General features: G+C 37.6%; 3 protein-coding genes across 4 annotated transcripts; all 3 read left to right on the top strand.

Annotated features, from left to right (window-relative positions):
- The first annotated feature begins 704 nt into the window (after positions 1-704).
- Positions 705-1,292, top strand: LOC124631493. Its single transcript, XM_047165915.1, has 2 exons — positions 705-946; positions 1,151-1,292. Exons 1-2 carry the CDS (start codon positions 782-784, stop codon positions 1,187-1,189), a joined length of 204 nt encoding a protein of 67 aa, XP_047021871.1. The 5' UTR covers positions 705-781; the 3' UTR covers positions 1,190-1,292.
- LOC124631492 (mitochondrial translation release factor in rescue) lies at positions 1,191-1,878 on the top strand. Its single transcript, XM_047165914.1, has 2 exons — positions 1,191-1,392; positions 1,571-1,878. Exons 1-2 carry the CDS (start codon positions 1,191-1,193, stop codon positions 1,789-1,791), a joined length of 423 nt encoding a protein of 140 aa, XP_047021870.1. The 3' UTR covers positions 1,792-1,878.
- A 608-nt stretch (positions 1,879-2,486) lies between these two features.
- LOC124631336 (E3 ubiquitin-protein ligase Bre1) lies at positions 2,487-15,860 on the top strand. 2 transcript variants are annotated; one of them, XM_047165689.1, is made up of 17 exons: positions 2,487-2,687; positions 2,860-3,018; positions 4,190-4,376; positions 4,924-5,109; positions 5,456-5,676; positions 5,955-6,215; positions 6,670-6,843; positions 7,492-7,749; positions 8,644-8,748; positions 9,169-9,272; positions 9,667-9,820; positions 10,375-10,530; positions 10,961-11,152; positions 11,649-11,841; positions 12,226-12,320; positions 12,625-12,756; positions 13,121-15,860. In XM_047165689.1, exons 2-17 carry the CDS (start codon positions 2,866-2,868, stop codon positions 13,271-13,273), a joined length of 2,724 nt encoding a protein of 907 aa, XP_047021645.1. In that variant the 5' UTR covers positions 2,487-2,687; positions 2,860-2,865; the 3' UTR covers positions 13,274-15,860. The 2 variants fall into 2 exon arrangements, with proteins under 2 accessions (XP_047021645.1, XP_047021644.1); XM_047165688.1 differs by having other exon boundaries at positions 10,943-11,152.
- Positions 15,861-16,527: the final 667 nt, after the last annotated feature.

Raw genomic sequence — 16,527 nt, 5'->3', positions numbered from 1 at the left:
GTCATGACGAGATGTTTAGAAAACCACGCTTCAATGGGTGAGTTGGCTTGGCCCTGGCTGTCATTTGAACTCCTCTGGCGGTCGTTCTGCACTCGTTCGTTACGGGTACTGGGTAGTAGAAGTCAGAAAGCCTTACAACCGGCCTTACCACTGCGTTGGTTGCCCAGGGTAACCGGGTTGACGAAGCTAGCTAAGCAGTCGTTCACTGTAAACAAAGGTACTCAGCTGTACCAGCTTAGATTGGAAGCCTGTGCTATGATAATTGGATTTCAACTGTTGGAAAATTATTTTTGTTTGTAAATTATATGTTTCACATAAAAAAGTCCAAATCGATTCAAAAGAAATCTTACACGAGCATGTCACATCACTAGCCGAAGTCAAACGTCATCTCGTAGCTGTTGAGGGGGACCCCCGATTATTACTATCACTATGCTACATTATGACGTCGTGTCGTCATCTATAGTCATTTATTAATCATATAAGTGTAAATAACATTAAAATAATTAGATACCAAAAATAGGTACTTTGCTTTGTAGTACTCATGTCGTATATGGTAATTCTTCATTATGGCTAGGCTAAGAAAAATAATAAAAAAGCAAACCCTAGACTAGACAGCAGATTGTCTTCGTTTCTGTACGAAATGAATATGTCAGTCAAACTCATGACAGATTCTCAGCTGATTATTGGACGTTTGGAGTTTTGGACTGAACTGAGGAGGTTATGTATGGCTAGTGTGATTGTTTGAACGGAATCATTTTGTTGTTTTATTCCAAATATTAACATGCAAGTTACACGATCAGAAATCCTGAAACTATATAAGCATTTAATGTTATATTCAAAGTCGCTGACACTGACTGATCCCGCGTACTTTAGGCGGAGGGTTGCTACCGAGTTTAGGAACAACAAAACATTGACTAAAGCCGAAGATATAACTTTTGCGTACCAGGTATCATTCCCTTATAAACATTTATTAAGTCCCCTTAGCAGCAGATGTGACCATGATGGTATTTTGACCAAATATTTACATTGATAACCTTGACTGAAGATCATTGCCAATATACATTTTTTCCGAACTTTGTTCACCACCTACATCTTAAAGATTGCATTTTTAATTACATATATTACATATAGATTGTTTATGCCTTTACAGAAAGGTGAAGCATTGCTGAGGCGTGGTGCAGTCGTATAAAATGCTGTTAAATCCTATAAACCGCATACAACCGACGTTGATTTCCCGCGTGTTTATTGCCTTGAAACACACGATTGATTATTCTAAGGTGCCTAAGATAAATGAGAATGAGTTATCTGAACAATTCGTTAGAGGCGGTGGGCCTGGTGGGTCAGCAGTTAACAAAAATGCTAATTGTGTAGTTCTGACACATATTCCTACAGGTAAAAAGTACCCAAATACTTTATTTACTAAACAAGACATCTTGTTGAAAATCTTATAGTTGTAAAATACAAAACAATATTACATTTTGGTTTCTAGTTGTCTTTTGCCAATTTTTTTTTTCTTTTACCACCATTTGCATTTGGAGAATTATCTAATAGAATCATTTTTACTCCACAGGTACAGTTATAAAATGCCACACAAGTAGGTGCCAAGATGAAAATAGAAAGAAAGCTCGTGAACTATTGATTGCCAAATTAGATGAGGAATTGAATGGCGAAAATAGTGTAGCAGCACAGAAAAAACGACTAGAAAGTAATAAATACAGAAAAACTGAATCTAAGAAGAAAAAAATGGCCCAGATGAAAAGTGAATGGAAGAAAAGGGAGGGTCTGGCTTAGTCACAAATGTTTAAAGTGTTAAACATTTTATTCTTATTATAGCATAGTGTAGTAAGTCATATTTTAGAATAAATAATCATAATTGAATTTGGTATTTGATTGTGATACATAATAGTTTATTATGATCATTCAACTATCCAGCAAGCCTTAATAGTTTTTTCAATAAAATTGTCTGCATTATAATCATAGTAAACTTATTGCAAAATAAGTCGGCCAGTCAGTCCTAATTTCAATAAACTACGGTTTCACAAAAAAAATACGACTATTTTAGTCGATTATTAATCGATTTTGAATAAGAGCGAATAAGATACGGCGGTTAGCAACGCTGGCACCGGAAATGCGCGGCGCTGCTACATGTTGCCATTTTTTAAAACTGGGGTTCTCTTTTTATCCAAACATGATCCAAACACAAATGCCCAAATATATTTTAACAATAATTATAAAGGGTACAAATGCCCAAAAACAACTTAATAAAAAGAACAAGATAATGGTATACTTCTCGAGAAATATCTCTTTTAATCGACTAATTTGATAATTGGTATAATTTATTCCTTTTCTGCGAAAAAAAAACACTTTAATCCTTATATTTTACAAAGAAATTAGATAACCTTTTTGTTTACTTATCACAAAAAATGAAATAGGTATGGAACTTCATTACATATCCGCAGGCACAACACAACGCGTTGACAAAGCACATCACTAGTGAGTGCCTGACGAGGACGTGCTAGACGAGGTCGGCAATATTTCGGGCGGATCTTGGCATTTTAAAGTTTGTTTTCTTCTGCTTTCATAAGCAAAATGAAATTTATTGTAGATTACTGTAAACCTACGCTTTCTCAGGTTATTGAGTACTTGAATTAAACAAAACTTAAGAGGGTGTCAATATTGACAAGCAGGTATGTATATAACCCAGCTAAAACAGTATCAACCGAGTTCATAGATATTTACTGTATCTTAACCTCTTTCATATTTGACCGGGTTATATTGATCAATAGTTTTCATGAGATGAGATTACATAGGTGCTTAGTTTTTGAGATTTGTTGATTTCACCTTTCGACTATTTTTTAGGTCAAAATGTCTAAGCGTACAGCGGACGACGGCGGCAATGGCAGCAGCCAGCCTCCGATCAAGAAAGTTCACTTTGAACCCCATCTTATTGGCCCTGTGTCCACTTTGGAGGAAATGGACATTAAAGTTCTTCAATTCCAGAATAAAAAGTTGGCTCAGGTATACAACATGAAGTATTAAGCATGAATGATTACTAATATGTTTGTATCTTATGATTTCCAGTTGACTCGTATGAGAAACATGTCATGATCAGCTGTTTATTTCAATTACATGGCACACAATGACAAATATATCAATATGTTTGTTGTATATTTTGATGAATCTAAGACTTATTTACATTCCTGTCTGTTGTTAGCACAATTGGTGTTGGCATTAAACTAAGACTAGTCAACAGGAAAGGCATAAACATGACTAGAACTTTGTTAGTTACATGAAAGCAATACTCTAGTACATGGCATAAGTTTTAATACTGGGAATGATGATTAACAAATACTGTTGGGTGTTTTGCAAAATTAAGGTCATAATGAATTCATATTATGTTGATATTAACATAATTTCAACATTCAGGATGCTTACACAATTTGTACAATCAAAGTATTTTCACATTACATTTTGTAATAAGCATTAGTACTTTTGAATAGGAAATATCATGTATATTTCATTATTGAGTATGCTAGATTTGTTCAAAGACTTATGGTTTGTATTGTAAAGAAAACTGAACATAAATATATATATTTTATATGATGTTAGTATAACAATACTGTTTACTGGTTATGAATTATTCTAAAACATATCACAGAATATACTATACATATAAGTTACTTTAATATATCGATACATGTGATATTGGGGAATAAGTTGTGTAGGTTAATACAATGGCTGATCTCATCTCTAAAACAACCTTTTAAGCCCTGACAAATGCCTGTTAACCATACAAAAGTTATAGTTTAGTATGGCATGCTTGTTTGTGGTCAAAAACTGGTTCTTGTAAGTACTGGTTACCACAACTTGTTTTATTCTTACCCCTCATCGATGTTCGCATACCACTTCTTGGTTGTTATAGAAATAGTGTGATACCCAGTAACCCGCTATGTTGGTTTGCGTGCCATTGCCAGGTTGTGATAAAGTTTATACCAATATCATGTGCCATACTGCCTAGATGCAGGCAGTTTATGTTTCTATAATATTTTGAAAGAAAGAAAGAAAGAAAGAAAAACCATTTATTTTACACACAATTTTCAATTGATGCAACAATTTTTTCTGACATTCACCCATCTATAGTTATCTGATATTGTCAGAATTTCCTTAACACATTTATGGTATCTTCCAGAGGATAGAACAACGCCACAGATGTGAAGCCGAGCTCCGTGCCCGGATAGAGCAGCTGGAGAAGCGACAGACACAGGACGATGCAGTGCTGTGCGTTGTTAACCGTTATTGGAATCTACTCAATGAGGATATCAGAGTACTCCTGCAACGGTTTGATGCGGAGACTGCTGATGAGTCGGAAAACAAAAGTAAGTTGTAGAAAGGTAGTTTTTAAACATTTTTAAAATCTTGGACACGTATTTCTGAAGAAGTTTGTTAGTTCTCAATGTGGGGCATTACTGTGTGTGGTGTTGTCATTTACACCGAACTTAGTTCTATTCAAACAAGTTATCATGAAAGCAATGGGAATTTTTCTTATAATATGTCATTTGTATTATCATGATTTTATCGCACAGGCTACTTTTTAACCTGTTTCCTTATGGTATTAGATATTGGTTGCGCTTGGCAATTATTGAAGGTTGTCATGGTATGGGCATGTAATGAGGAGGGATGATACGCATGCAACAAACCGGTGTGAAGAGGAATTCCTTAAAAAAGATTGATGGATTGCCTGAAAGATGACACGAATAGGAAGGGAGTGAGTGTCAGTATGACGAGTGACAGGGAAAAATGGAAGAGGATGACATATTACGCCAACCCGAGGAAGAAGAAGAAGATTGATGCTTGACAAAACAAAAATAATATGCACTAATAAGTTCTCCATTGCTTTGGGTTATATCTTAACATTTTCTTTAGATGAAAACGAGGCAACAACCTCGTTCCTGATGCAGCTGTCTACATGGGACAAGGAAGAATTAGATGCTCAGCTCGCGAACCGCGTCCAAGTGAGCAAGCGAGCGGTTGCCAAGGTCCTGCAGGCTTTCGACCGCCTGCAGCAGAGAAATGACAAGATCTGGCGAGCCATCAAGGGAGATAGCGAGGGTATGTTCCAAGTTCTATGTTTTTCTAGATATCCTGATTTTATAGTCGGATTTTTGGTCCTTGATTTGAAATATTGTCCCTATATTGTCTGGAACATAATTTATTCCATTTTAGTAGGATGATAAGGTGGTTGAGTCGTAAAGAAAGACATGGAAATCTGCGAACTGAAAGAGGAAGATGTCCAGGATAGAGCGAAGTGGAAGAAGAAGATACGGAAAGCGGACCCCCTCACAAGACGGGATAAACGCTAAGAAGAAGAAGAAGATAAAACCTCCAACACCTGTCACTTGTGTCTGCCTTTCCATATGCCTTTGAAGGCCTATTTACTATTGACCTTGACTTACAGAGTGTGCTCCTGCCCCAATGTTGGACGAAGTGATTCGCGCGACAAACGAGGAAGTGACGGTAGAGAACAGACGGCTGCAGGCGTTGTGCACCACCTTACATGAGAGCCACCACGCCATGACCCTGAGGGTGGCTCAGCTACAAGATGCTGTCAATAGCCGGGACACGGAGAACGCTGAGCTTAAGAACCAGATTGATGACCTTCAGTATGAATTGATGAAGGTAAGATGGTGTGAATTGTTAAGTAAAATTACTAGGATTGATGGTGATATTGTCCAATTATAATTAAAGTAACCTCATTGTTGATTTACAAAATGACTGCTGCACTTTTTCCTTTGTGTAAAAAACATACATACTTGATGGTCAACATCCCTATTCATTATATTTAGCTTTTTTATGCTCTTGTATTCTCCACAGTTTATAAGACAAGCTTTATTAGCAAAAGAATATGAAAACAGAATATAGTTACCAGAATTTATATCTCATCTTTTATCACCTAGGTCCGATCCCGCAACGACAAACTAGAGAACCACCTAGCGGAAGCCATCGAGAAGTTGAAGAGCTACCACCAGTCGGGCACGGCGGCGGCGCCGGGCGGGGCGGCGGCCCCGGTGGCGCCGGCCGCGGCCGCCAAGTTGGAGGACGTGGCGGCCGACCTGGAGGAGCAGCGCGAGCTGGCCACCAACCGCCTCGCCGAGCTCGACCGCCTGCACCGACAGCATCGCGACGCGCTCAAGGAGGTCGAGAAGCTGAAGATGGATGTTAGTTTACGCTTTTATTTTATACTTTATGCACAATTAACAACGGCGGACTTAACACCTTAAGCGTTTTGTGCCAGTTCACCTTTTTAGTTACAGTTATATTTATAGTTACAGTTTTACCCGCATCTCGTCAGAACTGATACCCTTACAAACAAAATATAGCGATAGTCTAGCTTGGTAAATCAAAATTGGTAAACAAATGTATTGTATTGTTAGCATGCCCAGTTGCCACTACAGTAGATTTGCCACTTCTACTACTGGCTACACCCCCGATGTTCGTCGTCCGAGGACTATGGGAGTATCTATATCTCAAACGATTTTTGTATACAATCTTTGTCTGACCAATTCATTATACAATTACAATAACACATACTTCAAACTAAAAATTAATTTCTTATTTATTACTATTGAAACTTTTGAAGCCCTAAATAATTTCTGAACATTATCTACCCAGATACGGCAACTACCGGAATCAGTGATAGTAGAGACGACGGAGTACAAGTGCCTGCAGAGCCAGTTCTCGGTGCTGTACAACGAGTCCATGCAGATGAAGACGGCGCTGGACGAGACGCGGCTGCAGCTGCAGAACGCCAAGAACTTGCATATGCGGCAGATTGAGATGATGGAGGTAATACTATACTGTAGCTACTATTACCGGTGTCCTGTGGGAACTACTGCCCGTACTGGGATAAAGATAGCCTATGTTTCTCGAAGAGAGTGTGGCTTTCCAACAGTGAAATAATTTTCAACTTGGTTAGTATTTTCGGAGCTCGTTAGCCCTTTCGAAACGTCGAGCTAGTAGCATGGTTCCAAGGAGTGGGTTTCATGGAGGAGAAATTACAAGAAACTTCATAGATACCCTTTTAAAAATAACGCTTTATTATATTGGAGTATTGCTTGAGCATAAATTGACAAAAATCATTTATCTTAAAGGTCTATATCGGTGAAAGTCGTACTAGTCAAACTATTTACTACATGGAACAGCTTTTGCAGCGTGATACTGATTCAAGAGGAAGATTTGCTCATTTACTGATTAAACTAAACCGTAAATAACTACATAGAATACACAATCCAGTAAATATTTTTTCTTCTAATTTATTTATTTAAAAAAAGTACTGCCACATCACATACATTTAACATTCGATAACTTGAACTACTTTTTTAGTTTATGGCCTGATGCATGTGACAATAATGGCGTACATAACATTCGCAATTCATCGGCTCGATGATGGAATACAAAAATAAATCTAACTGCTAATTTAACTTTACCTTTTAGAGCGAAGAATTATCAAGACAGAAAACACTGAGAGCTGAAATGATACAACTAGAAGACGTACTCGGCCAACTAAGAAAAGAGTACGAGATGTTACGCATAGAGTTCGAACAGAACTTAGCTGCCAACGAACAGACAGGGCCAATCAACAGAGAGATGAGACATCTTATCACGTCGCTGCAGAATCATAACCAACAGCTGAAGGGAGAGGTGCATCGGTACAAGAGGAAGTATAAAGATACTAGTCAGGAGCTTAATAAGGTAACTTATTATATTAAAAAAAACCTGTATATGAATATCTTAACTGCATATAGAATTTAAATAAAACTACTTTTACGGATTTTGTCGCGTTATATTAATATTATTTAATCCCGACGTTTCGGATCCTTTACAGCATCCATGCCAATCCAAGCCTACAACTGCTCGACCTATGGATACAGTGAGCTCGTTTTGCGTGAATCGGATTGTCAATAATAATCAACAAAATGTAGGGTAGCTGTTTGTAACTAATATATCAAGACGACCAACACCTTAGTCTGCCCGTGACCATGGATGCTGTAAAGGATCCGAAACGTCGGGATTAAATAATATTAATATAACGCGATAAAATCCGTAAAAGTAGTTTTATTTAAATGTCTAATATTCGCGTAAGTGTCAGAAATCAATATGCATATAGAATGTTATAAATATCTATTGCAGCTAACTGGTTAAAATAGGCGTTTAATCAAACAGCTAGCCCGTTGACTCAACATGGCCATTCAATCAAAGGTCTGGCTGTCTGACTGAATGTTTTATTCCAACTGGTTGGCTGCGAAATATACACTCGATAAATAGGCGTTGTCGGGTTGTAACAATTTTTAATATCTATACTAATATTATAAAGCTGAAGAGTTTGTTTGTTTGTTTGAACGCGCTAATCTCAGGAACCACTGGTCCGATTTGAAAATTTCTTTCAGTGTTAGATAGCCCATTTATCGAGGAAGGCTATAGGCTACTTTTTATCCCGGTACGGGAAGTAGTTCCCACGGGATGCGGGTGAAACCGCTGGCAGAAGCTAGTTTGAGAAATAAACGTAAACAATAATCTTTTTCACACATTCTTTTATTACTTGATGCATAATATCCAATGTATAATATTGTCAATTTTGTATGCAAGGTTCGTAAGGAGTTAGAGGAAGCGGGAGCTCGTGTGTCGCTGGGCGGCGCGGAGGCGGCCGACGAGAAGCCACATGCGCTTAAGAAGGAAGAACCCGATCCGGAGGTATGTAACCTTAAAATATATCATATCTTAAAAGTGGTGTTAGAAAAATATTCAGGAAATTATAGTAAATATATTAAATTATTTTTTAACAAAGGTATTTCTAATAGTCCCAAAGTTTTGCAATAGCAATATACATATAAGGCAGATACTGGCTTCAAAAACCCCCTGAAGAAACGTTTCCTTGTTAATATCAAACATTTTATTCTGTATCCTGTTTCTAATTTGAGTTATTTTCCAAATTGAATTTTCAAAACAATCCCTTAGAAGTATCCACTATCTGCTTTTCTTTTTACATAAAATGAGCACCATTTAGATCATAGTACCGTGTGTCTGTAATGTTGTATGCGTGTCAGGGTACCTAACTGAAATGTACTAGTTATATCATAGCTATCTGTAACCATACTTATGCTTGTGTGTCAGGGCGAGGAGGCGGGCGAGACGAAGCCGGCGGCCAGCAAGGAGCACAGCCGCGCCAAGCTGCAGGAGCAGGACCTCATCATCAAGGACCTCAAGCAGCAGCTCAAGTTAGCATACTTTATACTTTTCTTAGCTTGTCTTTCCAAATAATATAGACGAGAGCTATAGTGGACAAGTTCCAAAAAAAGATAGGAAAGCGAATAATGAACACTGTGGAATCATTGAACGCCAACTTGTATGCGCGGGCTATGTAAAGTTTTTTTAGGTTTTCTTTGTTTATGTAAGTTGGTTTATATAATTCGGACCAACTTTAGAAAGTTGGGACCATATCGGAAATAATATTAGTTCAAATAAACAAAACACTGTTGACAAACAAACGAGAAATAGATGGACGTTTTTTTCCTTTAGCTTATTTCTTATAGCAACACTAGCGATTTTCATACACAAAAAAACACATATTTCCATTTTTCAAAGTAAATATAAACAAGTACATACTTACAGGAAGGCAGTGAACGAGCAGAAGGAACTGAAACTACTGCTTGACATGTATAAGGGCGTCAGCAAGGAACAGCGCGACAAGGTGCAGCTGATGGCCGCCGAGAGGAAGGCACGGCAGGAACTTGAGGATCATCGGCAGAAAGCTAAGATGGCACAGGTAACTAACTATATAGAGATATTTAAATAAAACTTCTACAGATTTTATCGCGGTTGTATTAATGTTATTTCATCCCGACGTTTTGGATCCATTATAGCATCCATGGTCACGGGCAGACTAAGGTGTTGGTCGTATTGATATTATAGTTACAAATATCTACCCTTCATATTAATGGTTATTGACAATCCGATTCACGCAGAACGAGCTTTATGAATGTGACGAAACTTTAGGAACTTTTGGGAACTTAGTTTGACAGTCACTTAAGGCAGTGATACCCTGCAGAATGCAGATTTGAGAAAGAGGGGGTTTTATTTTAAAAACACAAAGTAATTTAATTTGTAAAATTAATAAAATTTGTCTGGAGTCAATCGTTGCTGCCATTTCCACTATAATGTCCAAAGCAAGAACTAGCAACATTGTCATACACAGTACTGGGCTCCTTTTAACCATTTTTAACCGACTTCAAAAAGGAGGAGGTTCTTAATATCAACTATGCCATTCTGCTGTCACTGGTATTAATATTCCTTAACTTTAACCATTGTTCTTATCGTCAGGAAAGCAAGCGCGAGCGGCGGCTAGCGGACGAGGATGCTCTCCGGAAGATCAAGCAACTAGAAGAACAGAAGTATGAGCTGCAGAAGCAGTTATCCTGTGCCCGACCCAACGCAGACCCGCTGCATGCCTTCTCCAGGCCCTTCGCTGGCTCACCGGTATGATGCTAACAGTGCACTCTAATTATAAGCTTGCTCATCACTAATATTTTAAAATAAAGCGCTAATACATAAGATCATTCTAATATTATTGGAGGTTGGCACAATACATTTACTTTTTCTATAGTTCTCTTTCTAACGCCGTCTTGTCATAAGATTTCATTTCATATCATGCATTCATTTCATCACAAAATTAACAGTTAATTTTCATAAAGGTGTTGGATATTTCTTTACCAGTGCTCTTTTTTGTTGTGGTTCAGTATCATAAGTCAAACCTACATGCCTACTAACTGTAACACCAACTAAAAAATACATGTCCATTATTTTTGGTATCTAATAGACAGACTAATTACTCATTTCATTCGGCATGCCTATTAACAAAGGAAAAGGGCGGAATAATAAAAAAATAAAGTATTTCTCCAACGCACAGGAGGAGGAAGCTTTGCTCAACGAGATGGAGGTGACTGGGCAGGCGTTCGAAGACATGCAGGAGCAGAACTCGAGGCTCATACAACAGCTTAGAGAGAAAGATGATGCTAACTTCAAGCTCATGTCGGAGAGGATTAAGGCTAACTCTCTGCATAAACTGTTGAGGGAAGAAAAGCAGTTGTTGCAGGAACAGGTGGGTGCTTGTGTGGTTTTGACTGACTCCACAAAGAGGAGGAGGTAATCGATTCGGATTTTTGTATTTTTAGTGGTAGAGCTACGGAATGGTATGATGAAAGAAATGTTGTGTCGCGAATTGTGTTGCATCTTCAGTGATACTAGCAGCTCGCTGGTAACTGTTTAGGAAAACCTATTAAATGTGTATTTTTGTATGAAATAAAATTGTTCATACTCCAAACAGATACCTACTCCGGATTTTCAGTATTTTTGGCTACATAGCTACATGTATGACCCTCTTTATGCAAGTTTTTCTTGAGACTATCAAATACAAAAAGGTTATGAAATTCGGGATGCATTCTAAAGGAGGTAGTCTTTGTTGTTTTGGCAGTTTCGAACGATTTTATAGACGAATTAGGTCATACATGTCATTGGTACTACATAGTACAAGTAATGTTCTAAATATAAAGAATCTTTATTTAGTATCTAAAACAAATACATATTGATATTTACAGGTGGTAACCCGCGACCAACAAATCGAGTCAATGGGCGCGGTGGCTCGACGTTTAGAAGAAAAAGAGAGGCTGCTACAAGCCACGCTCTCCGCCGTCGAGAAGGAACTGCTACTGCGACAGCAAGCCATGGAGATGCACAAGCGTAAGGCCATCGAGTCTGCGCAGTCCGCTGCTGATCTGAAATTGCATCTAGGTATGTTGTGTATGTAAATGTGAAATGTGCAATGTACAGTTTATACCAATAGTGAAAGATAGCAGTGGTTTTAACATAAAAATGTAGCATAATATACATGCCTGCTAGATTGTTTAAATAGCCTATTTGTAGATAGCAGTAATATGTGCTAAAAGTTGATAAAACCAGTCATAACTACTTGTAAAGATTTTAAGAAAATATTGTTGAACGTTTAACTTTACTCAAATGTTTCTTCGTCAAAAACGAAGGAAACTAGTCAATGGTGTGCCTATATCACACCAAAAACATAAATTAAAAGTTACTTTCCTGGGTAGAGTTATTTATTATTTACCAAATGATTGATATTTTTTTCCCAAATCTCGAGTATATATTTTTTTGTTGCAGAGAAATATCACGCGCAGATGAAGGAGGCGCAGCAGGTGGTGGCGGAGAAGACCAGCGCGCTAGAAGCAGAAGCGTATAAAACAAAAAGACTACACGTGAGTTACCATCATTCTTCGAACACTGAGTATTGTCGACTTTTATGAGAGCTTTATGAGGGTGCAATTATTTTATTTATTTGTTTAAATAAATAAATAAATAAAATAATTGCAATTATTAGTGACTGAATAGATTAGACCTTATATGTGGGCGAATTGAAACAGCCTAGCGTCTGACGTCGGACTCTACTTTAGTCAACTGGAGTATGACTGTATATCGTAGTTTTTCCCACGTTCCCCCCGTTCTTCGATAAATGGGCTCAACGAACTCTAAATTCTTGTTCATAATATTAATATAACACAGGAGGAGTTGGCGATCCTCCGTCGCAAGGCGGAGCGCATGAAGAAGATGGAGCAAGCCGGCAGCAGCATGGACGAGGTGCTGCTCGAGGAGATACGCGAGTACAAGGAGACGCTCACATGCCCCTCTTGCAAGGTAACCTGGTGCTAACGTACCATCTTATACTTAGAGCCACTGAATATCTGACAACCAGTTATAGTTTCGAGTCGAACGACATTGGAGCACCTGCACAGGAACTATCTTCAGGTATCAGTGGCCTGCAGTATTCGCGAGGGTATTATGTGGGGCCACATGCGTATATCATAGTGTCCAAGTCCATCGTTAGTTGAGAGTCGCCTTTAATTTTGACGTATACCTCTTTGAATACCTCTAGACCTATTTTGTCAGACCATAATTTTGAAAAAGGGACATAACACAATTTAGTAAGTAAATGATATGAGTTCATAACGCAATGTAACAAATGATAACACTTTTTATTTATATTTATCATTGATTACAGGTGAAACGCAAAGACGCGGTACTTACGAAGTGCTTCCACGTGTTCTGCTGGGACTGCCTCCGCACTCGCTACGAGACGCGACAGCGCAAGTGTCCCAAGTGTAACGCGGCCTTCGGCGCCAACGACTACCACCGCCTCTACCTCTCCACGTAGGCACTCAGTAGGCACCTCACTAGTATGTCATCATTTGCACAGCCTTGCGTCGCCTTCCAGTCTAACCGGATGCAGCAAAGTGCCAGGGTAACACATGGAGCAACATGGAGCAGCCTATCTGACCTCCGCAACCCGGGTTATCATAACTGTCGGTAAGACTGGTTGTTAGACTTCGTGGCTCCTGACTATCCGACTGTCTACGATGTATTATTGAATGCCGGGACCACCATTTAACGCGTGTTAGACACGGGGAAACTCGTTATGACATAGATGGTCACCCATCCTCGGACCGACCGCGCCAAGCGTTGAACCTTATCGGTCGAACCGTGCGTTACTCAGCCACGAGGTCCCGAGGCTTTTCGCTGGTACATCCTTATTTATATTCCTCTCATCACAAGGCCCTGTATGACAGGCCTCCACCTAAATAAACGTGCAATTGTACCTAGCCAAAGGAAATCGGTGAATCGGATGAATTGTAGTTCAAAATAAACCTTTGTAAGAATTAGCTTGCGGGTTAGACCAAGCAGTGGATCAGTCATTTTTTGACTTAGTAAATTGTTTATTTTTCTCTTAATTCGAGATCTCTGTAACTTATAAAGCTGACGGATTTGAATCTAACACTTGCTACACTTTGCGTTTGTATTTCAAGTGGAGTTACATTGCTAACTGACTTACTGTTATTGACATTTATTTAATAGATAGCAGTATCGTGAATACAGTGTTAATAATATGTATATTATATCAAGTGATAGTGTACAGTATATTTATATTATAAAAATAGATGTTGATTGGGTATCCTATCTATTTATATTTTGAATTGGGTATAGTGAACCATAGCGATGTAATATGAAACGTTTGTTAAATCGAAGTGTGTTTTGAGCATCTATATATGTAGATGTCTTAAGTAAAGGGAGATAGTAAACGTTGATGAATGATCTCAGGACTACCGCCGGTGTTAGCAAAGTTTGGCAAGTATTAGAGGGAGCAGTATTGAACAAAATGAATGTTCGCATTGAACATGTTGGGTTGTGAGTTGTACAGTAAGCATGGAAACTGTAAACTGGTCATAGATATGACGGACAAAGACAGTAATTTGATATTCTCCATCGACTTCCAATTATTTCGAATTTACGACAACTTTTTGTTAATATTTTAGTGTCAGTAATAAATGATAAGTGTGTCCCTGTCTACGCTATAGTTGCAAAAAAAATGAGGATGCGTAAAGATGTATTCGGTCTTTTACTATGACAGGTATGTCCGTTATGTTTATGATCACTTATCTGAACAGTCTGTATGTTGTATATAGTGAACTCTTCAGATCAGGTGTGTTTGACACGTTACTGAAAAATGTATCTCACAAAGCTCAGTGTTCATTAAAAACGCACTGAAACTATGAACTAGACCGCGTCTGATTTCAGGAGTTCCGTTCAAACCTACAAAAGTTCAAACGTGCACTGTTAAAAAATGACGAAAAACTTACGAGTGTAAGACATGAGCGTGTAGAGAAAGACAGCTGTTTTGTAGTTATATGTCAGAGCCCCGCAGACAGTTGCCCCTTTGAATGATAATAATTATGACGGACTATGTAGACGCAGCCCCACCAAACGATGAAATATCGTATCTTATTTGTTCGTCAAGAGTTAGACTACTATGATTCAGTTCTTTAATATTAAAATGTAATGTCTGCGGGAGCCTGGTAATCTATAGTCAAATATATTATAATATCTTATAAAATATAATATTTTGTCTTTATTAACTGTGACTCACATGCAACTTCCGACTCTAAACTTGATAGCAATGTAATGGTTAAAGTATGAAACGATGACGAAGCTTTGAAAAGATTTATAATATGAAAACTTCAAATGCACGTCAATTAAATGTTACACGTTCATTCCTTGTCTATACATGTTATTTTTGTATTAAAATAGCTTTCCATGTTGAATATGAATTACATTGCGTAATGTATCTTAAGAATTTAAATTGCATTTCGCGCTCTTATGTATATTGGATACATAATTATATTGATGTTGTATATTAAGGATAATATCATGAAATCGAACAAGTGGATATAGTTTATATATCTATATTTAGTAATAAATAATTATACTTATTGTTAAACAAATCCTTGAGGTTAGTGTGAATGTGGTGATAGTGCGAGATGACTTATTTGTACTGTAGTTAGGAAAATAGAATTTAGCTTACAGCCCACTGACTGATATATTTGTATATTTTAAGTTAAACATTTTGATCGGGCTTGAGCTCAGCTTTACTAAGCCGTTGTCTATACAAAAGCCAAATAGTCAGCTTGATACTTGATTTTTGTCAAATGAACTAATCAATCAATCAAAATTCTGTTAGAATAATTTCGACTAAGGAGGTTTTTGTTTAGAAAAATAACATTTTCATTAAGGTAACTAGAAAATAAATAATCTTATTAAAATATCTTTTACACAAGCGTGGAATTAAACGATAAATGTAATGGGTTAGTTATAAAAAAATATTAATTTACTGTTTTAAAGTTATTGCAGGGGAACAATTTATTTGACAGTATTTAATGAATTTTGAAATAGAAAATCGCTGTATCTGTGTTAGTGTTAAGTTTCTACGACTATGCAATAATTACCGAAGTCTCATTTCTATTAATTCTATTTCCGTGCGATTTTCTGTTATCCTGTTTGTGCCTATGATTAGAGGTGTCTCTGTTAGAGCACTCAATTCTTGTTAAACGAATTAAAACTATTTTTCTCCTGACAGCTACAGCTAAATATTGGAACTGTAATAATTTCACGTACATCCGACTGATCAATGTTATTGTGCGCCTAGCAGTTCATTAATCTATTATAGTAAGTTCAACTCAGTCGTGCGCGCGGCCCTATGTGTGGGTAACCCTTGTACATATACAGTGACTTTGTGTGCGTGACAAGAGGTACAGTCGGGTACAAATACAGTTATTTAGGGGTTGTATACGGCTGTTTAAAGTACAGTTATTACGTAATTTAGTTTATTTATTTATAATGATTCTGTATCGCTACTTGAAAAATCAAATGATGAATTTTTGGATTCGCTACTTTCACCAATGTTAATTATAAATTCTGACTCCATGTCAAAATGTCTATAGTATTCTTCTTTTTTCTTTTGTACAATCGATCTCAGTGGCGTGCACTTGGAGAGGCCTATGTCCAGCAGTGGACTGCGATAGGCTGATGATGATGATGATGATGATGATGACATGTCGACAAGTATTACCCAACATC

This window comes from Helicoverpa zea, chromosome 6 (genome assembly GCF_022581195.2).
Source record: "Helicoverpa zea isolate HzStark_Cry1AcR chromosome 6, ilHelZeax1.1, whole genome shotgun sequence".
Lineage (NCBI taxonomy): Eukaryota > Metazoa > Arthropoda > Insecta > Lepidoptera > Noctuidae > Helicoverpa > Helicoverpa zea.
This window is presented reverse-complemented; position numbering and strand designations above follow the sequence as displayed.